The sequence below is a fragment of the Dermacentor albipictus genome, chromosome 10, assembly GCF_038994185.2.
Source record: "Dermacentor albipictus isolate Rhodes 1998 colony chromosome 10, USDA_Dalb.pri_finalv2, whole genome shotgun sequence".
NCBI lineage: Eukaryota > Metazoa > Arthropoda > Arachnida > Ixodida > Ixodidae > Dermacentor > Dermacentor albipictus.
In genome coordinates, this window is record NC_091830.1 from 59,023,252 (window position 1) to 59,050,596 (window position 27,345).

At 42.7% G+C, this 27,345-nt stretch overlaps 2 protein-coding genes across 2 annotated transcripts in view; both read right to left on the reverse strand.

Moving 5' to 3' along the window:
* LOC135912099 (trypsin-like) overlaps window positions 1–1,386 on the reverse strand; it is a 30,169-nt gene extending 28,783 nt beyond the window's left edge. Inside the window, exon 1 of the mRNA XM_065444481.2 lies at window positions 1,227–1,386. Within this exon, the coding sequence (XP_065300553.1) occupies window positions 1,227–1,319 (93 nt within the window). The 5' untranslated portion in view covers window positions 1,320–1,386. The remainder of the gene's footprint in view (window positions 1–1,226) is intronic.
* Window positions 1,387–6,879: 5,493 nt separating this feature from the next.
* On the reverse strand, window positions 6,880–24,641 carry LOC135912098 (anionic trypsin-2-like). The gene is made up of 8 exons (XM_065444480.2): window positions 24,466–24,641; window positions 20,953–20,980; window positions 20,263–20,336; window positions 14,158–14,273; window positions 13,199–13,337; window positions 12,600–12,714; window positions 11,071–11,225; window positions 6,880–7,151 (listed from the first exon to the last, which is right to left on the reverse strand). Exons 1-8 carry the CDS (start codon window positions 24,517–24,519, stop codon window positions 6,984–6,986), a joined length of 849 nt encoding a protein of 282 aa, XP_065300552.1. The 5' UTR covers window positions 24,520–24,641; the 3' UTR covers window positions 6,880–6,983.
* Window positions 24,642–27,345: the final 2,704 nt, after the last annotated feature.

Sequence of the window (27,345 nt, forward strand, 5' to 3'; positions counted from 1 at the left end):
TATTTACCTCTTCTAAGAAACCAACTTCGGAAGAAAATAGCAATTTTTATTTTTACAACTAATATGAAAAAATTCTGATTGCAGATTGCGAGGTGCCATTGTTATGATAACGTAAAATAAATACATATTGCATATTTGTATTTACGGGATTTGGAATGCTCTCCTATATAAACTGAACGGCAGATACTGATGGGAAAATCAAGTTTGATTAGGCTCGAATTTACATATTTACATACGACATGCTCGAGTGTGCTGGCTCTGCTAGGCTGCGGTTCAGAACGAGGTTGCGGGTTCGGTTCACGCCCATTACGGCTTCATTTGATTGGACAGTTCTACGAAACAGTTAGTGTGAGCTGCTTTGCTGATGCTTTTTTAAAGAAACTTACTTCATAAATATTCCAGAGCAGTTCACTATTCTGTGTCTCATCACGTCTACGTTGTTGTGGGGTTAAAGGTTTATGGATAAATCTAGCGATGCGCACTTTTTTTGCGCAGGTACTAATGCCAATGTGGTTTGGTACCATCACTGGTTTGTAATACTTATTTTAGGAAGAGCAGATAGAAAAAATATCAACAGAGAAGAGACAGCAGATAAAAGTAGAAAAAAAGGGAGACGAAGGCACGCAACCACAAATCACGCAGTCACACACATAGTACGATCCTTACAGAAGAAAGTCTTGTCTCATGGTCGACAAAAATTCTGCTACAACCTTTTGAGCCTCGTACAGAGTTGAAGTATGACTTTTTTAAAAGCGAGATATCATTAAGCGCAGTTCTAGTAAGATTAAGTCGGCAGAACTTGCTCAGCAGCGCACAACAGCAGCTGTGATCTTGTATATTCAAGTAGAAAGCGTTCAAACATTTAGCTTTAGTATCTACAAGCCTAACTCGTGTAAAACATCTGCAGTTAGACTTTTCACCTATAGGTGAACAGCCATAATGTGTTGTAAGCTTCCTGTGGTACCTATACCAGGTGACTCGTTGCGACTAATTTTAGGAATGGTAATGATGTTAAGTGGTGGTTCAAGATGAGAACGGCCAGTTCTCAAAAACCTACAATGCTGCAAAACTTTCTTCATTGGCGACCTCTTTTCTACTGTTAAAAAGGCAGTTACGATCCCGGTGTAATTCATCGTCGCATTGAACAATCGCCACACAAAATGAACCACGCAGATTTACCTGAGGAATGCCCACATAAACGTAGACAGATAAAGTGCGTTACTTACCACGTTTGTATAGTGCACAGCGGCCAAAAAGTAAACGCTAATGAGCCATCTGACGCTCTGTGCTGCGAAAATGTAGACCACGGAAGCAGCCATGATGTTCAATAACGCCTGTGGGAAGCAGCTGGGAGCAAATACAGAACGTGCAGCTATGCTCGGTGCGCGCTGTCTATTCATTCGAGATGCGCTTTCTAATGAAGCCGTTACAGAAATAAATCACGCCCTACCGAGGTCGTTCGAGGGAGGGTAGGAGTCAGGGAATCCGCCTCGATCGGCCTCAACAAATATTAAGAACATTTCGTGGCGGAACTAAGAAACAAAAATCCGATAAATTGTCTTTGGTTTCTGGTTGATTAAAAATTGCTGACGAAAAATTGTCAACTCCTTCTTATTATGCTGCTTAGAACTGGACACAGGGCGTGGAAACTCCCTATAGTTCCCTTGGGACACACGGTACGATGCCGATACGCGGTTGTAGCGCCGCTTCCATCACTGGCGGTAGCCGGATATTCAACTGGAAATATTTCAGTAACAAAACAATGCCTCCATGACTTCACTGATGACGTCAGAAGATAGAGGGAGAAGCCGCGCTGGTGGAATGAGGTGGCTTGCCGCGAAGCCCTCCTTTCCCACTTGGCATTCAAGCGGGCTTTGTTCAGGCTGTGTTGCAGGTATGCTGGTACGCTGGCCGCACGGCGAGAGTGGCCAAATCACGGAGCAGAACCCGCTGAAGTGTTCCGTGTTTACGAAGCGCTTTTCCTTTCGGCCGCGTTTATATTGGACGGCTTTGTTCAGTTTTTAAGCTCTAGGACAGCGCTCGTACACACCAAGGCCAAGAAATTATAATGAAGAATATTTATATAGCAAACAGTCGTTAACTACTAATACTTGCAGACAATATATTTCATTTCGACAATTTGTAAAAGTAGTTGCTTTGAATTTCCTAACTTGCTAAGTTTAGGGCTACAGTTGAACTAGTCCACAGATATAGTGCTGGGTAGTATAAAAAAATAACTTCCTGGCACCATCAATCGTCAATTTTGTTCGTGTGTTGTTTAGTGCATCAACCAAAGCTGGCCTATTTTTCAGTCAGCTAAAACTCAACACAAGTAAAAGTTGAAAGTTCTTGTTTTTATTTACACTTTCCATACTGCAAATTGACTGACCTCCACGCAGTGCGAAAGTGCCAATCTGCAGAGGCAATTTTCATTCACAAATGAAATTTGTACATATTGAACGAACGTAGATTCCAGAAGATCCGAACCGATACGAAAACAAACCATCACGGATTGGCCACACGGAACTTGACTGTAACGTATGTTATGAAGGCGGCACACTTCGTGGCTTACAGAAAGGAGGTAGAGTGCAATACGTGTATTTCAGTGACACTATGAGAAGTAAGGACCGACGGAATGTTAAACTGGCTACATGCATTTGCATGAACAGGAAGTATCCTATTATTGTTCTCATTATTTGACCTACATGATGAATGACGAAGCATATTTCTATACCGCTTACAATCACATATAGTATCATCATCATCATCATCATCATCATCATCATCATCATCATCAGCCTGGTTACGCCCACTGCAGGGCAAAGGCCTCTCCCATACTTCTCCAACAACCCCGGTCATGTACTAATTGTGGCCATGCTGTCCCTGCAAACTTCTTAATATCATCCGCCCACCTAACTTTCTGCCGCCTCCTGCTGCGCTTCCCTTCCCTTGCGATCCAGTCCGTAACCCTTAATGACCATCGGTTATCCTCCCTCCTCATTACATGTCCTGCCCATGCCCATTTCTTTTTATTGATTTCAACTATGATGTCATTCACTATCGTTTGTTCCCTCACCCACTCTGCTCTTTTCTTATCCCTTAACGTTACACCTATCATTCTTTTTTCCATAGCTCATGGCGTCGTCCTCAATTTGAGTAGAACCCTTTTCGTAAGCCTCCAGGTTTCTGCCCCGTAGGTGAGTACTGGTAAGACGCAGCTATTATACACTTTCCTCTTGAGGGATAATGGCAACCTGCTGTTCATGATCTGAGAATGCCTGCCAAACGCACCCCAGCCCATTCTTATTCTTCTGATTATTTCTGTCTCATGATCCGGATCTGCCGTCACTACCTGTTCTAAGTAGATGTATTCCCTTACTACTTCAAGTGCCTCGCTGCCTATTGTAAATTGCTGTTCTCTTCCGAGACTGTTAAACATTACTTTAGTTTTCTGGAGATTAATTTTTAAACCCACTCTTCTGCTTTGCCTCTCCAGGTCAGTGAGCATGCATTTCAATTGGTCCCCTGAGTTACTAAGCAAGGCAATATCATCAGCGAATCGCAAGTTACTAAGGTATTCTCCATTAACTTTTATCCCCAATTCTTCCCAATCCAGGTCTCTGAATACCTCCTGTAAACACGCTGTGAATAGCATTGGAGAGATCGTATCTCCCTGTCTGAGGCCTTTCTTTATTGGGATTTTGTTGCTTTCTTTATGGAGGACTACGGTGGCTGTGGAGCCGCTATAGATATCTTTCAGTATTTTTACATACGGCTCGTCTACACCCTGATTCCGTAATGCCTCCATGACTGCTGAGGTTTGACGCCACGTCCGTGAACTTGCGCATACCGAAGCTGAGCCTAAAGCAAGGTAACTGAGCGTATGGTACCGTCTACGCTCTAAAATTAAGAAAAATAGAAAGCTTAGACCTTCTCGAGTACGATATCTTAGTAGTGGTGCATGAAAACGCAACAAGAAATTACGTACGTGCATCCTTTGGCCGTCGTTGCTCTTGAAGTTCGATAAAACACCATGGCTGTGTCTTTTTTTCTTTAGCCTTGGCTGTGCGTGTCGACAAAGAGTGCACGAAATGTATAGCCCAACAAACACGCACTCAAGCCCTTCAGTATAAGTATTTCACCGACAGCACACGGGTGGTGTCTGTGTCTTACCAGTACTCACGTACGGGGCAGAAACCTGGAGGCTTACGAAAAGGATTCTACTGAAATTGAGGACGACGCAACGATCTATGGAAAGAAGAATGATAGGTGTAACGTTAAGGGATGAGAAAAGAGCAGATTCGGTGAGGGAACAAACGCGAGTTAGTGTTATCTTAGTTGAAATGAAGAAAAAGAAATGGGTATGGGCAGGACACGTAATGAGGAGGGAAGACAACCGATGGTTATTTAGAGTTACGGAATGGATTCCAAGGGAAGGGAAGCGTAGCAGAGGGCGGCAGAAAGTTAGGTGGGCGGAGGAGATTAAGAAGTTTGCAGGGACAACATGGCCACAATTAGTACATGACCGGGGTAGTTAGAGAAGTATGGGAGAGGCCTTTACCCTGCAGTGGGCGTAGCCAGGCTGATGATGATGATGATGATAATAATAATAATGATGATGATGATGATGTTGATGATGTAGGTGCCGCCCTCGATCCGATAGCGCTGTGTGGCCCCACCTTGAACGACGTTATTGGCAGGCACTGTCATGCCTTGAAGCAATTGGTTCTTATGGCGTCGCCACTTCAATAATCCTAAATGGGGCGATACGTGAACCTTGAAAGACAGTTGTCCAGTCTGTGCGATCACGCGGGTGGTAATCAACGTGCTGCCTCTGATCCGTTGTCGCTGTGTGGCCACACGGAGGACCCATTGTCTTGAACGTCGTTTTCGGCAGGCATTCTCGTGCCATGAAGTAACTGGTTCTTGTGGCGTCGCCACTCTAATAATCCTGAAGGGGTCGATACCCGAACCTTGAAAGACAGTTGTCCGGTCTGAGCCGTCACAGCAGCTGTAATCCATTTCGGCTGTCCCATGTAATTGCGTGAGAGGACGTGATCACCGGCACTCACTTCGCGCACACGACACTGGTGGTTCACCGTCTGTCTGAATGGTTCGTAAGGCACCCTCTCCCCCACTGCGGGGTTCGAGCACATCAAGACGGGTGCGCAAACGTCACCCCAACATGTTGGCCGCTGCCTCGTGCGTAGTAGCTTGAGTAGCGCGAGCAGAAACTTGTCGAGCTTCACCTTGTGTGATTGGCGTGAGTCGTCCTTCCGTAGCGCATTCTTCAGGGTTTGCACGAAATGTTACGAGAGCCCATTGGCGCTAGGATTGTAGGGTGCTGTTTGCACCTGCCGGCAGCCCGTCTCCAGGATGAACTGTTTTGAAGTCCTGTGATGTGAATTGCGCGCAGTTGTCTTACACAATTGTCTCGGTGAAACCAAAACGCGTAAAGACGTCAGTCGGTGTGCAACAGGTCGATGGAAACTGCCGTTTGAACTGCTTGTAAGACATGATTGACAGCGCAGCTTCCGTGTCTCGTTTCATCTCTACCACTGTGTCCTTAGTGCAACAAACATGCGAGTGCGGCTTGCAGCCACTTGTTTGGAAATGCTGGTAGTCGGCTCCTGCGTCACAACTTTGAGAGTTTTGACACTCAGTTTTCAATTATACCCGTCATGAGATTGGCTGTTGCTGCTCCGACGGGCCCTTTGATTATCTGCTTTCTTTGCCCTTATATAGCAAGTGTCTTTAATGCCAGGGCACACGGCATGTGTATGGTTCGGAGAACCGCAGCGGTAAAAAACCAGTAGCGGCTTACCGGCTGTCGCTTGCACTTCGTACAGATCAGCATGTGCCTATTTACTCCCTCCTTCTACTTGGTTAAGCTGTACGGCCAGTGACTGCACGACTAGTCTCGCCGACATTCTTCCGGGCTGCTTCCATGGCCGGGGTGAGGTGAACTGCTTTCGAGAAAGTTAACTGGTCGCCCACGGCAAAATTCACTCGCCGCACGTCCTTCCGGAGTATTCCGCAAACGAAACGACCCCGCAGTGCTTCGTCTAAATTGACTCCAAATTGGCAGGTCTGGGGCCACTTGCGAAGCTCCGCAACATATGCGGGCTGGAATTCACCTTCGTGCTGTGCTTTGCAGTAAAATTTGGCTCGTTCGACAATTACGGACATCTTTGGAGCAAGGGGGGCGTCAAGAATGCTCTTCAGTTGCTGGAAAGTTTTGGCCGACGGCAGGTCAGGCGCCGTAAACGACTTCAGCAATCCATACGTTCGCGGGCCGATGAAGCTGAAGAATGCTCTCACTTTGTCGCTGTCACGAACCTTGTTGACAATTATAAAAGATATCAATTTCCCCTTGTATGGGGTTGAGTCACTTGCGGCAACATCAAATGACTCCATCTAGCTCGGCTGTCACGCTGACTGCATTGTCGCTTCTTAGTTCTCGTTGTACAGAGAGCAGCACTATGAGCACTCTTCAAAATCAAACTTGAACAGAGGATGATTTCGGAAAGACTTGCCTTCTTCCGTTGACCGATGGTTGACCGATGGTTGCCTGGGGCACCCTGCACATTTGGTGCTACTACTGCACAAGGAAACACCCAGCTATTAGGTTGTACCATATACCGTTGTCCTTAGCGCTTACTATTTATTAAATGGTACGTGTTACTTGGATGGTCTGTTGATACTGAACAAGTTGAGATCATAAGCTTTATGGTCACTTAGTTCAATATCGAAACAGAAAGGGGAAGGGTAAAAGGTGAGCGGAAACATTGTCGCCTCCCCCTTTGTGTGTTATTTTGTGCTAAGTGGCCATACATCTTACGGTCTAAAATTATTTAGTGTCACTGATGTTGTGTTTCTGCAATGTTCAATAAGAAAGCACACAACTTTATTTAAAAGAGCATGTTAAACTTAATCGGTCTTCTCTTTACGATGCCTTAATGTCAGAATGCTTCTCAGAACCGTCACCTAATCCACATCATGTTCCGGATCCAATGCACGAAGTGGGACACCCTGGTGTGCACGTTAGGATGGCCTGCCTTGCTGCAGCCTCTGGAGAAAGAGACGACGCCCACTTGGAAATATTTCCGCTGACGCTTCCGCCAGACGGTGACTGGACCACCGGAGTCACCCTGAATTGGTTGTTAGTTGAAAGAGAGAAGCACGAATGACAAAAACATTTCCGCAGAACTTATATACGATGACTGACCAAGTAATACCAAACCGCTTTCACAGCTCGCATGTTTCGTTCAATTGTCATAACAGTGGATTGAGCAGATAATGAAGGTGCGTCCGTTTTGCGTTGTCGCTTTTGCAGCCAAACACACTGGGCTCCTCTGCAGGCCTTTTAATTCTCAACGAGTTAGTCGCCCATGCGCGGCGACATCCGGATAGCACTACGGCGGCCGTGCTCTTTCGCTATACGGTCGCACGTGTTCTGAACTGTTGGCCTGGCGCCGATGATATGTAGTCGCTTACCTTGGTTTCGCTTTCTCAAAAGGATGCATATTTTTCCTATTTTTTGTGTAGTCATGGTATCATGGCCACATAAGCATACCAAATTAGAGTAGGTGAAGACAAAGAAACGCTACTGCGCTTAAAATTGCGTGGTTAAATTGTGCTCTTTATTGCAGTGTAAAAATCTTGAGAGTGAAGCGCTTTGTAACCGTAAGGTTTTGGGTGTTTCTATATTTAACATTCTTCATTGAACGGCAGCGAATTTAATGAAGTGTAGATGAAAAACAAGATACACACATACACGAGCGTTGTTCAGCAGGTATTTGAACGAGAGATATCGCTGGTGCGAATGTTTTGACCGCTGAACTAGCCTTCTTCAAAGCCATGAAGGAAAAAAAAGATCCAATGATAGAAATTTTGGCTATAACCTGAGAAACCTCTTGTTCGACTACTCCTAAGTACTTCAAATTTGCATTATCCTTTGATCCCTTGTCTTGTTGAACTTTCTCTCTGTGATTGGTATCAAGAAATATCTCTTTCGGGCGAACTAATGTGCAACTAAATGACAGGATTTGGATGGTCGCATAATTCGTATTTGTTGTTCGTGGCAAATGGATATAAGCTAATACGTAGCTTCATACAGCATTGCCCTATTTAAAATTTTCTACGAATGAAAGAAAGCTTCTAGAATTCTAATGCGCTACTTAACATTATCATATCTGTTCCTTTACATCTAGAAGGAACAAGGTAAGCAATAAGGTTTGTTGTTCCAGTAGTTGGTGCACTACCTCACCGAGTAAGTGGAAGCGACCATGAACAGTCTTGCAGTAAACGAAACGCATATAATTTATTCAACGTTTTGGAAGTCCTTGCGCACCAGAGAAAACTTGACGTTAGGCTGTCATGTGGTGCCTACAGAGCCCTAGAAATATGATGAAATGTGGCGAGGTGCACAGTTTCTTTGATTGTTGGAAAATCTTAAAGTGCGAAAGCTTGATCATGAGTCCCTGTGAGCTACCAGAAGCCCGACGAGCTGATGCTAGCATTGCGAGCAGCACCTTAGCCAAAGACTTAGTATTGTGAAAAAAATGTTCCTCGTATCATTTTTCGGAATCGAGTGTAGCGCTTGCAGAGTTTGTGGTGTCAGTGGTTGCACGTATGATTGGAGAGAAATAATGTGTTTGCTGACATAGGACCCATTGACTCACATATCTTCAGACATAGATTTTGAGCAAAACGCGCTGTTCATTGTGGGGGTTCTTGGAATGTACTCTTATGATTGCCGAAAGCTTCACACGCCTAGCTGTAATAATACGAGCGAAAATTTTGGCTGATGCCTTAAGCACGACGGGTTTCGCGCAACATAGCTAGCCGAGGTGAAACGTCTAATCAGCACTGAGAAACAGATTTCTAGCAGTTATGATGTGTACAAAGCGTTTTATCGAAAAAGAAAATGTCCAACGATTACGATACTCTCCAATGCGAAATTTGTGCGTAGCTTTATACGTGTTTTTATTTCGGGATATAGTGAGGCAAAATATAGTGAAATCACCGCAGTGGGCAAGTACCGTCAGTGCCTTCGCAGAAGGAGGGGCACTATGGAAACTCTGGCATGATGAGCGTCATCGGAGCAAGCTGTGGAAGAAGACGACGACGAAGGCGCGAGCAGTGGCATGTGCGTGTACGCTGACGCTGACGCCGATGCTCAACTGAGGAACGGGCGCCTAAGCGCTGCGCTTTCAAAACTAATTTCGGTAAAACATTCAGCCATCACCATTTATTGCTGGACACTGTGGTTTTGGTGTGTTTTGGTGTGGACCACTGGTGTGTGTCGTTTTGCGCTAAACAAAGTATTCATGCCCCCCGTTACTTGAAAGCATTAAAACTGCAGAATTGGTGCTGGACTCGGAAATGAATGCATGATTACCGCCACATGTTGCGCTTGAAGCTTCTCAGTTTTTCGACACTTTGAACTCTAAATAAGAGACGCACATAATCAAATCATGTGGTGCACGATGCAGACATGCTCTCATTGCGAGCTACATCTGTGAAGAAGGCAGAATGATTAAAGTGATAGGTAGATATAATTTTACTAGTTCTTATGAAAAAAAAACCAGATAGCACTTCAACTTTTGTTCGTGGTTGTGGTTCAACTTACTTGAGCATCTTAATCCAAACACATGCATTTTACTATGGTACTAAGCCCTTTTTCCAGCAACCTTTTCTTCTGCTCGGATCTCCTTTTTTGTTCTGGTATATTGATTTCGGGGGCTTCTCTACCCTATTGCTGATAATCTAATGTTCATAACACTTTACTTATTTATGAACACTGCGACCTTGAACACACGATCATTGCAGGTGGGTATACATATTTGTACAGTAACATATTGAGACAGAAATGAAGTACATTCAGGCAAAGGCTTCAGCACCACATATACATAGCAGAAACATGTTCACCAATGCCATCACGCGCAAGACCGTAACAGGATGTTAACTTCAATACAGGATTTACAAGCACCGTAGATGGCTCAACCACGCACACACAACATAACATCACTAATTGCTGAATTTGCGCCTCAAACAATAACAAAGAATTCTGAGTTACTACACTGTCAGCAAGGTTGCTGCAGTCGGATATGGTTCCAGGAGAATAGGAATGGAATAACTTATTATTTTTGTAGTGGCAATATTGTAGTGGCAATATTGTAGTGGCCATTCAACAACTCGGAAAAGGATTTCAAGCGAGAAATATGATTCCTATGAGTAACTGACGGTGAACCGCTTCTTCTTAGAAGGTCGGTTATGGATGCACGTGCTTAAGGACTATAGAGATAAATATCACTGGTTTTTGTTGAACCTTTTCCAGTTTGAAGTGTTAGTTGTAGTGAAGGGGTCCAGAATACAACAGCATATTTTAAGACTGGTCCTACAATAGCTTTAAAAGCAAGTGAGCGAGTTTCAGGAGCAGCATACCGCAATGACCGCCTTAAACAGAACAGTTTACGAAGAATTTTGCGGAGACGGTATCAATATGTTTACTCCAAGAAAGGCAATCAGAAATCCAGAGGCCAAGATACTTGTAGCGCGTCATTCGGGAACTGCATGATTAGTAATGCTACACAGGTAATCGAGATTGTTCTTTTTAAGTGTTAATCTGATATAAACTTCTTTAACAAGATTTCTTACCATTTGCCACATCTGACAGCTACATTTTACCTTTTGAAGACCGTTCTTGAGCCTAATTTGATCCTCAATAGAATATATTTTTTCATAAGGGACACAGTCATCAGCATATAACTTAACATGGACAGAAAGACTACGACAAAATCATTCATAAAAATAAGAAATAAAAGCCGTCCAAGAACAGATTCCTAGGAGTCTACGCGTGCCCAACCAGGATGTTGTTGGAGATGGGCATTATTAAAAGAAACAAACTGAGACCAGTTTGACATGTAAGCCTCGATCCTGGCTATTAGCTTCTTAATGTAAGAAATGCATCAACTTAATAGGTGTTTCAAAGCTTGTCTTTAGTTTACGCGCTGAAATGCCAGCGTGTAAAAGCATTCGGGGAGATTTGAGAAAATTCGTACTTGCCTGACAGACGCCTTTTCCATTCGTTTTCGTGCATATCACTGATGCGTCAGTAAATACATCCTGCTGCATCCAGGGATCGAAGCTGGTTGTGCAATTTCTAAAGGGCAAGATATTTGTCTTGATGTAGTGAAGTCGGTGAGTACCCTTGACACCTGCTGTAAGGAAAACACAATTTAAGCTTCATAATTTGGTTGGACCGATGAGTAAAATTTCTTCGTATTATGTCGCTTTATGCGTACAAAATGGTTTGGTCCAACGGCACGCCGTATGGCAAAACCAGGTAAAATTTTTAATGTTTGCCGAGCAAACGTCATAGTGACGACGAAGTGCTGCGGTATACGCGATGACTGCATTATTCCTAGTGCGGCTCCATATTCGGCAAGGTAGCGTTTCAGATTTAATTTCCGTTACTTAAAAAAGCCCTCAAAACATTGTACCGAATCATGCCGCGAGACGTCATAAAGTGTTCCTCTACAGTAACGCTCCCAGGTTCATGCATATCGCACTGCCATACAGATAATATTCCAAAGGAGAAAACAACTGTGATCCCACAGTACAACGCATACCAAAAGTCAGTCACGTGGCGCAAAAGACTTCAGAAAAATTTTTCGTTTTGTATGTCTTTTAGGCCTAACAGTGTAACAATGCCTCACGAACCACCCCTCTGACTTCTGATGACATGTTGTAAAGTTCCTTCATTGTGTTACCTGCTACTACTAATAACACACATACAGACAAGTTTGCTTTACCTAATTTGTATTAGCTATCCTTTCAGTACTAGTCCTAACTACGGTGACACAATTGCTAATCCTGACCGGCCATGTGATGCTCATTTAATTCGCGAAACATTGCGTCGTTTTGTTGACGCCAAGTAGACAGGTTTTGAAAATGAAGGAAGTGACTGTGTTTTTTTGGGGGGGGAGGGGGGCGATGAGATGTCTACATTAAGATATATGTGCACATGCAAGTACCAGAACACTACCTGTAAAGCGAGGAGTTGGCTACACGCCTTCGCGAGTTCAAAAAGAGGCTTCAGCCTGGGGAAGGTATGCGCTTTCCTACGACATGGAGTACTAGAATATTTCATGTTGCGAGCCCTAAATCCCCGACTGTTTACTGCTACGCGTTTGCTGCAGCAGTGACAGCGTAGCGGTGAAGCGTAGCTCTGTTACGACGTGGATTGGCTGCGTAGTGCAGTTGCATTTCACCTCTGCCACTGCTACGGCCGAAGTTCAGACACTTTGTTCCGAGATGGTGGTAGCGCCTGCCCAAAGCTGCCCTTGAAGACGACTAAATTCCTTTGAAGCCCAACAGTGTTTCCGAACACTGCGGAGCCTCAGATGGCATCTGATGCACGACGCCTGTATGCACCATGCATCAAAATATGAGCACAACATAATTCATAATTGATCGTAAATTATTCGGTGCTGCAATTGTGTTAGTTCGCATTCCACCGTTTTGAGGGGAGTAATACAACTCTGTGATTGGGTTATTTTAGTTTCTGTCTTGTTTTCAGTGTCAATACATACTATCTCTGGTCTTCCCCCATCCAGCAGCGAATGCTTTCTTGTGGACCAGTTGCAATCGTGTCATTGGTAAGCAGATTGGTTTGACGAATTTGTCAAATTGTAGTGGTTTTGTCAACTGTAAGTAAAAAAAAGATGAGTTCCATTTGATTAACTTGCTTTGTGGAGGAAACGAGCTGAGTTTGCTAGTAAGACCAACGAGCTAAAGAATATGTTTCAAAAGTAATTATTTCAGTATAATTTTAGTGTGCTGCATGCAATGCTTAAACAGATATCAGTATAACTGTATGCTTGCATTTGGCTGCTCATTTGGCTCTAAAGTTGTATATGGCAGTTGCATTCCGCATTTCACTTTGTACCTGGCTACGAAGATGAACCTACGCAGTGCTAACTGCACGTGAAAAAAGCCCACTTTTGAGCTACCGTCTTTTGAAGGCACGTCCTAGATACGTCTTGAAAGTACAGCAAAGATCTTCCCCATTGAAATATCTGATTCTTCGTGCCCGGATAGCCCGAAGAGCGAAGTTTTCTACCTGCAGACCGACACTGGAAAGCGAGATTTGTTTTGGCCGATTGTTTCAAATTAAGGTGCGCATTCTTACCTTTACAAGTCCGATATCATTCGCGACAGTATCCATACTGAACCTAGGATGTGGTATAACATCTTTCGCCGAAGCAAGTGGGCCACGCCCCAAGTAAGTACTGTTGTATCTCACAAGAATGGACACGGGGAGTCGGTACCTTAAAAAGAAGAAAGCATGCTGCGTGAAAGTGCACAAGACAAGCATGCGTTCACCGATTATGACACACAATTGAAGGTTAGTATGTTGCATAATATGATATGCAAGGTGACTAGACTGACTGAGTAAGTTAGTTTCTTGGTTTTAGCTTATAATGTACAACAAATGATTTCATACAGCGATGTATGGGGCTCTTTTGCCTAGAATAAAGGTACTTCGTTGCAGAAAAGCGATGGTTTGAAAGGTTCTTCCCTAAGGCGGACGTCCTGCCTCATATTTCAGATCAATTGTCAATATTTTTCCTGGCGCATAAAGGAAAATGAGCAAGCTGCCGAATTGGAACCATAGCAACTTTTGAAAAAAAATGTGCATCTGTCATGTATTTAAAGCCACACTTCGGTATTATGCACAGTTATTTAGAGAATTGGAAGTTCAATGAAAATACTTCGGAAGATTATATTGGATGGTTTTATAACCGAGGTGCTTGTAAAGCATGAATCTTTTTTTTCTGACTCTGTGTATAGCCATCTCCAGATTTCGAATGCGCACTATCTGTGTAATGTAAAAGTTCTCGCCATACTTTCTCCCTGTATTGCAGAACACCCATGCTTGCGCTACCCGAGTTCCAGCGATAAAAGTACAAAGCACGCACCTTTATTCCTTTAAGCAACATAAGCAAAAGAAAATATTTAGGTGGTAAATTTAGACAAAGTATCGCTTTAGCATTCTGTGCGTGGCGTAAAATTATTTGAAGCAATTACGTGCGCTCCAGAAAGAAATATAAGTATTTGTATCATGGGGAAGTTTTTTTAGACACTTACCCAAAATGTATGCAGTGTGCTGCAGTTAGTATGAACCTGCGGGACAGTATACTACCACCACATGCCATTTTCTTGATTGAACGCGGCTTGAACTGATACCTCGCGACGAGATGTACCTGCACAGAAAAACAGCACCCTCTAAATAGCAACTGGGAGAAATTTCTGCAAAATATCTTCACGTATTGATTTGGTAAATCTGAACATACACACGTGTTTCAGCAAGATGCAAATGAACTGCCGCCCGAGTATATGGTGGGAGCGGCGATATCACGCTAACCCTATGTAAAGTTAATAATTTATGTCACAACATGAAAAATAAAGGCTCCATCATCACATCACATCAATATTCTTCTACTTTGGAGATCGTGATCCTTTATTTCTTCACCACATTATGATCGGAATAACTAAATAAACGTTGTTAAAGTCAGCATTGGACGCTAATAAACAACTTCTTAATATTAAAGGAGCAAAAGAGTAGTACTTTGTTCTTTTAAATTAAATCAGTTTATTATTACTTCGTATATTAATTGCATCATATAAGATATACAAACGAGGACAGTGAAAAATATCCGAATACCTCGATGTTGCAAGTGCTGAAGGATGAAAAATGATACTGATAAGTATTGCCCCACGATCATCATTATCATGATCATCATTATCATCATCAGCGTGGTCACGTCCACTGCAGTGCAAAGGCCTCTCCCATACTTCTCCAACTAACCTGGTCATGTACAAATTGTGGCAATGTTGTCGCTGCAAACTTCTTAATCTAATCAGCCCACCTAACTATCTGCCGCCCGCTGCTACGCTTCCCTTCCCTTGGAATCCAGTCCGTAACCCTTAACGACCATCGGTTATCTTCCCTCCTCATTACATGCCCTGCCCATGCCCATTTCCTTTTCTTGATTTCAACTAAGATGTCATTAAGTCGCATTTGTTCCCTGACCCAATCTGCTCTTTTCTTATCCCTTAACGTTACACCTATCATTCTTCTTTCCATAGCTCGTTGCGTCGCCTTCAATTTAAGTAGAACCCTTTCCGTAAGCCTCCAGGTTTCCGCCCCGTACGTGAGTACAAGTAAGACACAGCTGTTATAGACTTTTCTCTTGAGGGATAGTGGCAACGTTCTCTTCATAATCTGAGAATGACTGCCAAACGCACCCCAGCCCATTCTCATTCTTCTGATTATTTCAGTTTCATGATCCGGGTCCGCGTTCACTACCTGCCCTAATAGGTGTATTCCCTTACCACTTCCAGTGCCTCGCTACCTATTGTAAATTCCTGTTCTCTTCCGAGACTGTTAAACATTACTTTAGTTGTCTGCAGATTTATTTTTATACCTTCCCTTCTGCTTTGCCTCTCCAGGTCAGTGAGCATGCATTGCAGTTCGGCCTCTGAGTTGCTAAGCAAGGCACTATCATCAGCGAATCGCAAGTTACTAAGGTATTCCCCATTAACTTTTATCCCCAATTCTTCTCAATCCAGGTGTCCGAATAGCTCCTATAAACATGTTTCCCCATGATACGATGCCATAACGGATATGAGCATAAATAAAAGCGAAGTGAAGATAAAGAAGGGTCCGATGAGAAAAATATGAGCGCGCTTTAAGCAATGCAGGAATCCCCAATGGTGCCATTTTTCTAATATGAGCAATGTGGTTAACAAACTTAAGGTTGCTGTCGAGGTGAACGCCAAGGAAAGATACACTATCGCGGACACAAAGGAAATGCGAGTCACTTGTGATGCCTGGCAATGAGGGCAACTTACGTTGAGGTGTCTTAGAAACCAGAAATTTGGATTTATTTGCAATAATAAGTAAATAATTTTCCTGGCACCACTTGCACATGCTACAAAGAACAGTATTTAATTTGGCAGTGACAGCGTTAATACATGTAGGAGCAACGGAATTAGTCGTATCGTTGGCACATAAAACACATTGAGACATGTTTATACTGTCAGGGAGATCATTGGTGTTAAGTAAAAAAAAAGTAATGCACCAAGTAATGAGCCTCGCGGTACCCATTGGGTAAATGGTTTAATAGCGGAGAAAGAGCGGGAAACGTATACAGTGTGCTTTTTGTACAGTACGTAACTTTTAGGAACTTGAGGGCTGGACCTGAAATACCGTATGCTTCGACTTCGATAGACAAGACGAGATTATTAATGGTGTCAAATGCTTTGGTAAAGCCTCCCCGAAAAAAACGAAAAACCGAGGCAACAACGCATCCTTAATCAATAAAGCGTTTCATATTGTCAGTTAGGAAAAGCAGGGCAACGTTAGTGAAGACTTCCAGCTCGAAAACCAAATTGTCATAGCTTCAGTGAATTAAATTTTTACAGGTATTTGTTAAGGCGAATTATAAAGAATTTACCAATAACTTTACTCAGAGGAGAGAGAATACAGGTGGGAGGGTTGTTGGAAGCTGACAGTCTATTGCACTTTTTATATATCGGTAGAACTTTAGCTAGTTTTAGAGAATTCGGAAAAACGCCCTCGTTGAGCGCAATATTTGTAATTACAGAAAGTGGTTCGCAATGACATCACGTACAAGTTTTAAATGCCGGATGAAACTTTATTTACACCGGGGCCGGTCTCTTTAAGATTTTTGGTTGCTGTCGACACATCAACAGGGGTCACGGGAAGAATGGAAGAATAAAAAAAGCAGTAGCTAGAACGATTTAGTTTACAATGTGAAGTGCTATGTCATTGCCTGAATATTTCGAAAAAGTAGTCACTAAAAGCGTCAGCAGTACTGGCGGGGCTACCCTGTGTAATGCCTTTATATATTACTTTTTTAAAGATAAAACCGGTGGTGATTGATTTAAGAAATTGTTAAAGGGCTGCCATTGTCTCTTATAACTGTTTGAGACATGAGATAATTGATTTTCGTAATATTTTTTCTTAGCATTTTCTAGCTGAGATGAAAGATTGTCGGAATATTTCTTATAGCGCGAAGCTAAAGCGGTGTCTAATGGTTGCATTTTAACTTTTCTGTGGAGGTTATGTTTCTCCCTCCTACTTTTATGCAATCCCTGCTATAACCACGGATTATGGGATATTTGTATCTCTTTCTACATTTTATTTTTGTTATGCACTGGTCCACGGCTTTGAGAAAAAGTAAAAAAAAAAAGCTTGCGGAATGCCTGATCTGCATCACATAACGATGTAACGCTAGAGCAATCAGTTGTAGTTATGATATTAAAGAATGACTCCTGGTCGAATACCGAAGTAACACGAGTAAGTGTTCTGAAGGGCCTAACCACGTTGAATGCAAGAAATATGGGATAGTGATCAGCAGTGTTCACGTCAATTATTCAAGCATAGGGAGAAGGGGAGAAATTACAAAGCGCATCATTCAGAAATGGACCACCGCCAGAAAGACCACATCTAGTAGGAGATGAGAGGAGACACTGAAAAGCATAGCCGCTGAAAGTCTGAATATTCTGGGCAGAGGGAGTTTTCAATATTCAGCAAGTTAATGTTAATGTCTCCAACTAAGATAACACCTTTGCTTTCAGATGGTAACTTATGAAAAATCGTGTCCAGGCCTGAAATGAAATCCCTCACGTTCTAGAAGGGAGAGCTGTAAATGCACCCCAGAATAATATTGTTATTATTATAAAAATAACTATCTAAATCATTCTATATGGATTCACAATGTATGACGTATAAAGAAAGATCTTGTCGGTGGGTGTAGGGTCTGGAGCGATAAAGGTTGCTGAGCCACCATAACTACCTGACTAATGGTGGCAGTAGGCAGTTTCATAGGATCATAGGCCGAAAAAGTTCCCGTCGTACGTGCAGAGCCAAGTTTCAGGGTCGCGAACGATTGAGAAGGAGCGAACATGTGAACTTAAAAGTTATTGATATGATCTGATTTTTTGCACAGGCTTCGTGCGTTAAATGAGCCAGGGTACGATTATTATCACTTAACATTTGCTTCGCCTCTTCAGGAGATAGCAGGGGCGTAGTCAATGGATGGAAGCGAAGACAGCGTTGGGACAAAAATGTACAAAGGGCCCAGTGGCTAAGATGCTTAGGTCACCTTCTTTGACCATACAATATACCCTGCTATCCCTAAATTTGCCGGCCTTCATACTGCAATTGTCTGTCAACAGCAATTACCATTCATGCGTTGTTAAGTGCGAGGGCCTTGGCAAACAACCTTTTGTTCTCGGGAGACAGGTGATCATTTACGTAAAAAAAAGAGAGAAAAGGATGCACAGAAAGGCAGGGACTTTAACCAGAAGTAGTTCCGGTTGGCTACCCTGCACGGGGGGAAGAGTTAAGGGGGATAAAAAGAAAAAGAGAGTGGGAGGGGAAATACGGAGAAAGAGAGACGAGCACGAACAAACCGTGTACTCTATTGAGCGGTAAGAGACTGCATTCTTAAAGTTTATCGTAAAGCTCCGTTGACGGCAGGAACATTAATAATGCGAGTAAGGCCTTAAGCGCGGACGTTTTTGGGAGAACTGATTTAAAGCTTTCAGTTCTGATAGTAGACGATTGTCCAACTGGTGCAGTGCTCTGCACAGCACTTATCTCTGAGCACTAATCGCGGGCAGACACAGATAATATGTGCGAGCGTCTCATCGCCGTTGCCTGTGCCGCACGTGGGGCTGTTAGCCATTCCAATGATGAAAGCATACCAGTTCGTAAATGCGACGCGTAACCACAGACGGCATACCGTGGTCTGTTCGCGTAGGGGTAACCAGTATGGTAGGTGCATCCGCATGTCCGGAGACAACGAACGCATGGTGAAAGCGTTCGAGTCCCACAGGATCAAAGTATATTCACGGGACATAAATCGCAGCCCAGCCACAGCGTCTGTCTGCGAAAGCGGGATCGAGACACGTTGGGCACTTTCATGGGCAGATTGGGCGGCTTCGTCGGCGTGGGCATTCCCGCTGATGTTGCAATGTGCTGGAGACCATTGAAGGATAATGTTGTGTCCTTTGTCACGGCCGCAATGATATATCTGTCGAGTTCCTGAGGCCGGTTGTTCAGTGAGTCCATGACGGATTGGGCTTTGTATGCACTGAAGGGCTGCCTTGGAGTAACTAAAGACTGTCCATTGTTGTAGCGGATCTTGATTAATAAAATCAAGTGCAGCACGGAGTGCCGCAAGTTCAGCACCCGTCGATGTGGTCTCACATTATGCATTTAATGTGATTTCTTCGGATTTTTCCTTATTCACATATATTGCCCTATCACAGCTGCCGGAGGAGCCAACATCAGAAATGCCCGGATGGGCCTTACGCGCTCTACGGACAAAGTCGTTTTTCTTGTGCCGGCAACAAAACCTCGCGACAATGCTCTTTTCATCTGATTTAGTTGAGATGTGGTGGATACCAACAAAGTCGCTGGTCGTGACAAGACATTGAGTACCTTCTTCCATCCGCTTCGCAATGGCCGCACAGTCTTCTTGAGTGACTGGTACGAACTTAATTTCAACGTTATTAAGGCGCTCGAGTTCCGCAACTCTTCTGGTTAGCGCCTCATCGTGCGTAAATAGTTCCTTCTTAGTGTCAATTCATGCGATTTCAACTTGATAGGAAGACTTTGAAAAGGAAACTAATTTCTTTGTCTTGTAAATACATTTATTGCTGTTTTGTTGGAATTCACTACTTATCTCCAATCAGCACTAAGTAGTTGTGTGGAATTGCGTAATGTGCTCTAAAGAGAAAGGGGTTATGATAGAGGCTCGAATTGCCGTGTTATACAACACAGAGTAATAAGCAATAAAGTTAGTAGAAGTGTGCAAAACGCCCCCACTCGCGCCGAATTATGACCGTCATGGTCGTTTCATCATGAGTAATAGTGCAACTTAGTGTAGTGTTAAAAATTTCATGAAAAACAACACGTCAGTCAGAATACTAGAGTTTACGTATAAACTGCCAGTCATATCGGCACCAATATCTCCCGTGTGATGTTACTGAGACCCTGTGAATATGTTTATTCCTATATAACGAGAATATATATATATATATATATACATATATATATATATATATATATATATATATATATATAAACTGGGACATGGCATATTTCATTTAGATTTTGCGCGCGAATTCATGTTGTAGGAAACAGAACGGTCTTACTATCCACGGTATACGAGAACGCGCAATTGTCTTTCCAGCGACGATTCTGCCAAGGACTCTTGCGACACCGCAGCCTGCATACATTAAACAATTGAAGTAAGTTGCGCAAGCTGTGCACACTCCTATAGCATCGCTTGACACAGTATTGACACAATTGTGAAGGAAGGTTTCCATGAGAATGCTAGTGCGCGTACTAAATTATTGTACATTTCACCGATATACAAGCGCATGTATGGGAGATTGGCATTAACAGGATGTTCGAACGTAGAAAAAGTATTGAATGTAACGTAAAACGACATTAGGTTCGTTAAAGCTACGCATTGCAAAAAAAACAAAACAAAAAGGAACAGGGAACAGTGATCGCGTGTACAATTTGCCGCGTTGAAGCGGACCAACTGGAGAGAAGCCAACGCGTGCATGAAGCTCCAAGTGTCGCTGTAGATTCTCTAGCCTACGCCCTCAATTTCTCTCACTGAAAAAATTATCGATAGTCTCACTGCTTTGTTAGCGAAACTCCCTTGCGTGTGTTGAGATGTAATAGGTAAAATGATGGTGCACACTGAAGGACATTCAAGTGCCTGCAATATCGCATCTTAATGCTTTTGAATGTCCTTGAAAAACATGACACAAAAAGCATCACAGTGGGTTTTGGTATATGTATTCGCTAAAAAGTAAAAACAAAGCACTCACCTGGTGGATTGATGCTGTCCAAGAGCACCTGTAAGAAAAAAATTGCAAGTGACATTTTGTATAAAACGCGAACTGTGCGGCAATTTTTGAGGAATATTGGTTGCCCGACAATAGTAGGTTTGGTGAAGAAAAATGCTTGTTTGTCTAACTCGCATAGGGTAAGAAATAAATGAACGAGACAGCACCCTTCTAACAATAGAATTAAATAGGCTCCGGGCTAGCATCGTGTGTCATTCTATCGTTTCAACAGTTGCATGTGGTCATGTGAATTACAATGCTTTACTGCTTTGTGGAAGGAGCTTTCAAATTTCACGCGGTGTTGAAGGGTAATTTCACTTATCAGAAGATCATTGTAGGACTTTTGTGCGTAAAATTAACGTTTTATGTTTGCAGTTGTATACGACTGCTCAACGAATTTTGAGCATGCATGGTTTACGTACTAGCAGAGGCAACAGCTTCGATGCCATGTTGCTTTTGTGGCCATATGGTGTGCTATTCAGACTGATCTGTGTTTTCAAGGAGTACTTCACGGTATCGGATACTTGTTTTCACAAAGAAACCTTGATCATGTCTTCAAGCTCATACACGTGATGCATCCTACGAAAATTGTTTATGTAATATGGCGAAATGATGAAGCACATCTTGCAGTCTAGCTTCAATGTTTCAGCACTAGCTACTTAAGAGCTGATTTTAAACTAGAACAATTTATAAAGACGAAAGCATTCTTGGCGAGTTTGTCCAGATTTAGTTGCTGTGTGGTGCAGACATGTTTGCAAACTTCTTTGTAGGTCGATCCTGGAAATATTGAAGTCTAAGTATAGGTATGTGCTGCTAGGTCTACTGGGTTTAAGCCACTAGGGCCATTTGCAGATAGATAATACATTTATGGAAAATTTATAGATATATTTGCAGATAATATATTTTCAGGACCTCAGCATTCATTTTTTCACGTTTTGTCCCAGCCTCATCTTGTATAATGGTTTTTCCCACTGGATTTCTTGGCTGTAGGGAGCTGATTATCACAACAAGCCCTTTGTCTGTATAAGGGCTGCTACTAACAGCTTTACCGCAGACTAGAGCGTTGCAATAAGAACGACTCAAGCTTCTCTGCGTGACGATGCAGAAAAGGCGACCAAGTGTACTTGTGCGCTCATTTAACGTTTTTCGCCGACATCGACAATATTCTATTCTTTGGCCGTACCCTGGCCGGGAATGTAGCACTCATTTTGGACGTTCAGGAAAAGTTCAGCACGATCCCCAGACGAGTATTGATGATAGGGTTTTTTCGAAATTTCAGTCTGTGTCGGATAAAAATCTCAGGATTTTCCTACTTAAAGAACTGTAACAGCTTTTGGCTGTCGAACATGCAGCCCTATCAGAGGGCATTGGATCAACGAACGCTCTAAAATACAAGGATGTGCCGCTAACTTCAGCGGATGTTGAGCATTCCGTTGTCTGTAAGAACAAACGGTCAGTGGAAAAAGCTGCAAGGATCCTAAAAATCTGGAAATGGCGTTTCTTTTGCATTGCTCTCACAATCGTTCACGTGGTGTCTGTAATAGAGTCACACTAGTTTTGATATATAGGAGTCGTATATTGTAACCTAAGGAACTTGCATTATTTCGTTTTGCTGAGAAAATAAATGGAATTTTACAAATCAGTCATTTTATGGTCAGAGTTGTACATAATGTTATAAATTATACTTAGTGCCAGCTATCGGCACACGAAGCGCCAATTGTAAGTTTCTAAACATCCGGTCTGTACTAACACTGCATATTTAGTATTAGAGCCTTTATCTTATGACCACGATAATGATGATGATGGTAATGGTGGTAGCGGGGGTGGTTGTGATGGTGATGAAAATAGCGATGGCATTAGTGATAACTGCTGAAAAACATTTGCGAGGCTCTAGTTGACGTCGGTCAAAGGTTACCATTCTGGAGCGGCTCTCGCAATAAATTATACGGTTCATGCGCCCCATTTTCATCACCAACTTGCACAGGAAAGGTTTGGTTTTCATTGACGGGAACTACAGGCTGAATCGCCTTCCTATTTTTTTTTCGATTTAATCAATTCATTTTTAGGTTTTCCTGTTTATTTTCATTGACTAATACAATGCCCCACTGGGCTTGGCTTAGCATAGAATGAGAATATAAAATTATACTACATGTTAGAGGAGACGGCCCATGGTATGTTTATCGGAAAGTTGGTAGGGTATAAAATATGGTTAAGTTGTTAACAGCAGCTTGCTTTAAGATTTCGTTTATGTACGCAATATATCAAATTATGCGCACGGGCTCCCGAGGAGACCCTGTGTCATGCATAGGTTCTTACATTCCTCATCGATAAAGTCCGTCATTTGTTTTGCTCCACTTTCCTCCTACGAAGAACAAAGCAATTATATAAGATGACCTTTAGCCTGGCTACGTCTCTTGGTTGTAACGAATTAAAGTCGCTTGTTCCAACGGTGGTCTTGGAACGACGACATTTTCCACAAATGACACATGACCATGCATGCAGAAATTATCGGAGAAATTATGCTCCGGAGTGTTCGACTGTATATCTCCTTGCACATCTAACGAGACGAAAATGGTGCCTGTAGTTCTGATGTACGGTATTTTCATCTCGTATGATATCAATTGTATTTGCTTTACACAAAATACAAGAAAGCCTCTCAAGAAGGGTTGGCGCCTATATAAATGAGCTAAGTTGTAGCTGAAACTTCCACAAGAGTTTCCTGAGCCATCGCTTTGCAAATAAACGTTGATACTATCAAAATAATAGCTGCAAATATAAGTGTAAGTTTTTTTGACTAAGCAAGTGATATTCAGGTTCAAAAATGCAAAACATTAATCGACATGGCGTGCAGTGTGACTTCGAGAGTCTCATGGACTGTGACTTAAAGATTTATTTGGTTGTAACAAAGTCTCAACATACAGACACTTTGCACGTGTTTCGTTATCAGCCACTTTGCATGCTTCCTATTCAGCTTATCCCAAAAATATACAGGCGACATTGTTCTCACGGGCATGACGTCGTACCGTTCAGTTACCAAATTACGCCTGTGTGATATCCCCCTTATGTTTACGGATAAGTTTTAAAAATGTTTCAACTTAGCTTAATTAGGTCGGTAAAAATGACGGAACAATATATCCATGAAGTGTTTTGTAGGCAAGTTCCGTTCTTTTTAGCATTTACTTTTAAACACGCAGAATATTGATTTCAAAAATATTTCTAATTAAAAAGATGCACTTTCTGGCCCCCGTATTGCCCTTAGCGAATTTTATAAAACGTCATTAATTATCTGTTCAATATATTTTAGGAAACACAACTTAAGTTATATGTGCACAGGTGTTATGTGCACGATTGTTTTCCCGGCATTGTTTGAGTTGTTTTTGCTTAGATTTCACATAACGATAATCGTGCATGTGTCAACGACATTTTAGTCTTGAATGCAAGTTCCTCTCCGTAAAGCATTTTATATTCAGAGGATGTGGTGAGAAAATAGCTTACCTGTGTTGAGAGAAGGCTTGACAGAATAACTAGAGTCAATACAGACAACATCATTATTTTGATAAAACTAAGTTATTCATTCTACGCTCTGCCTCAGCTTGTCTGTGAATAACCGAAGATCGCATCTAGCATCCTACATCGAAATGCGTTGGGCGAGTTTGAGGCAGATAACCACAATATGCTACACCACAAAGCTACGGTCATGTTTTCGTGACAGGATGCTGGGCGTTATTTGGAGCCGACACGACTGAAAAGCTATTCTGGTACATCGAGCAAAGAAAGCCCTGAGATATACATTTTTCTGCAAAAAGACGTATTATATATATGCCGCCATAAATTTGCGCTTATGCATAGGACTTCACCGAAAACTTATTCAATCGTCCTTGATAGACCCGCGCATCATTCAGAGGGAGACTGCAATACAGGAACAGCGATGGGCCGTGGCCAGCTTAGGTTGTAAAAAAATAATATAAATAATGTAAAAGAGGGTTGGGTAAGCCTTATTGAAACTTATAAGCATTTCTTCAATATTGCGCTAAACATGCGGTTGAGCTTCACAGGTGGCCTGTAGTGCGAGGGAAGCTGATCATCGATTTGATCTGGCGGCTCAAGAGCTGAATGAAAGGAAGTAGATCATGCAACGACTCCGTTTGCTGCGGCCGAAAAGTTGGGCACGCATGGATGCCTCTCGTAGCCGTGATACTCAATAAGCAAGAATTGAACGCCATTCCTTCTTCCTGAGAAGGTGACGTCCTTATTCTTTGTATTTATTGCTTCGGACTCTGCAGTAGAACTGTGACGGCATGTCGGGGAAGAGCAGGCAAAGGGCGCTGCTTGTAGTTGACGAAGGTGTGCTCTCCGGCCCCCCCTCGATATCATTTGGAACATTCGGTCAAGCACATGGGCTAAATTTTTCCATAAAACGGACAAACGACTACCGGAAAAGTGGCTGCGCAAGCAATAAAGAATACACCCCGTCCACACATACAAAATATATACGCGGGAACAGTAAAGCCGTAGAGCGTGTGGTCAAACCAAATGTATTCTGTCTCCTGAGCTCAGATATTCTGAGAAAAGTAACAATTGAAGAACGATGGCAGAAACATTTTCTGGCCCATATGACAGTTTTAAATAGCTTTTGAAATCCGTTCCTTTAGTCCAAACGCAAAAGTCGTGTCTGTCGCATAAAGATTATTTCGTTCTTCGATATTATACTTACTGGCTGAAGTTCTGCATACTTCCTGCTTTCACTTTCGAAAACATCTGTAGAGGAAACGTAATTGCTCGTTATATTAAGTACCAAGGACTAATTCAATACTCCGGAATGTGCGAGTAACAGTAATGCTGAGAAGTTCCCCGCTGATGGGTGACGAGCTCAGTCTACGCCAGTGGTCAGGGCTGGCTCTATATGCCAAATGGATAATATATATATATATATATATATATATATATATATATATATATATATACGCAATTTTCTACATGGTTTTATAAACTATCTTAAAGTGTCGTATGATGTTGAAATTGGCGAAGGGAATTGTCACGGGACCGATTGTTCTTATTCAGTGGCACACGCGACCCATGTGCAGTTCTCCTGGCTTTGTTTCCTTTACATTTGCACCTTATTTACTAAATACCTCGTCAACTCCGCCAACAACACATATTGTTTTCTTCGTACGTCATGTATATTCGTGTCGGATACACTCTACAATTGGTCGTACTGACGTAGCTGTGCAGCTGCTAACACATCTCTTTATTTCATCACCTTGGCGCTCAGGGGGAATCAAAACAGGGGTGGCCTTCTCCTGCCCCAACCTCAAGCCCTTCAAATCATGTAGCCATGAAATATTTTCAAATACAAAAGTATTCAGATGACTAGCCCCCGTCGATTAGCGTGTAAAATATTACCAACAGAGATTATGAGTATGCACGAATTCCGATGCTCAAGATTTGACAATTCGACCATATCTCCGTATATATCAAACTACGTCTTCAGTGGGCACGGCGGCACAGCGTATGCAATGTCGTCTAACCACCTTCTGTTGCTTGAACAGGTTAGTTATTACAATTTTTATGGCTACAACAATGATAATCGCTTTGCTGTTGTACTGCCGTGCCCGAAGTGATTTTTTCCGGCTTTGCATCTTTATGTCTGTTGCTGTTTGACGACGTAGAAATGAACCCTGGGCCAGAAACGAAGGTGATGTTGAAGGAAGTGTGCGATGGCCAAAAGGCAATACGATCAGATCTAGAGAGCATGAGCAAGCGGCTGAAGGTGGTTGAAAACAGCCTTAAAATATTTAAAGAACACGCGAGTACAATTGCTCAATTGTCTAAAACAGTAAAACAGTTAGAGAGTACACTTCGGCCGCAGCGGGAAAGAATGGACAGCTATGAGGACAGAAGTAGGCGGAATAACCTAGTGGTACTTGGAATACCAGAAGGCGAGAAGGAATCCTTAACTGACCTTGAAGCGAAAGTGTTAGAAGGTGTATTCGAAGAAAAACTTGGCGTCAACTTGAGTACCGTGGAACGAATACATCGGATAGGAAAAAAGAGCGCCCGGCCTCGACCTGTAATTCTCAGGTTGTATGACTCTAGGCAAAAAGCTAGAATTTGCAAACAATGCAGAAAGCTGAAGGGCAGCGGCGTCGCCATTTCTGATGATTTTACAAAAGAAACGCTGGCGAAGCGTAAAATGCTCTGGCATTCCGCGAAACAAGAAAGGGAGGACGGGCATCGTGTGCGCTTGAATTACGACAAACTACATGTGGACTCTGGCGTGTACACGTGGGATCAATCAAAGCGCAGCCGCGTGAAGGTTCCGTATCCTAACAGACGCCCTGCTGCTGGTACGGGTGACTGCGGAACCCAAAATGT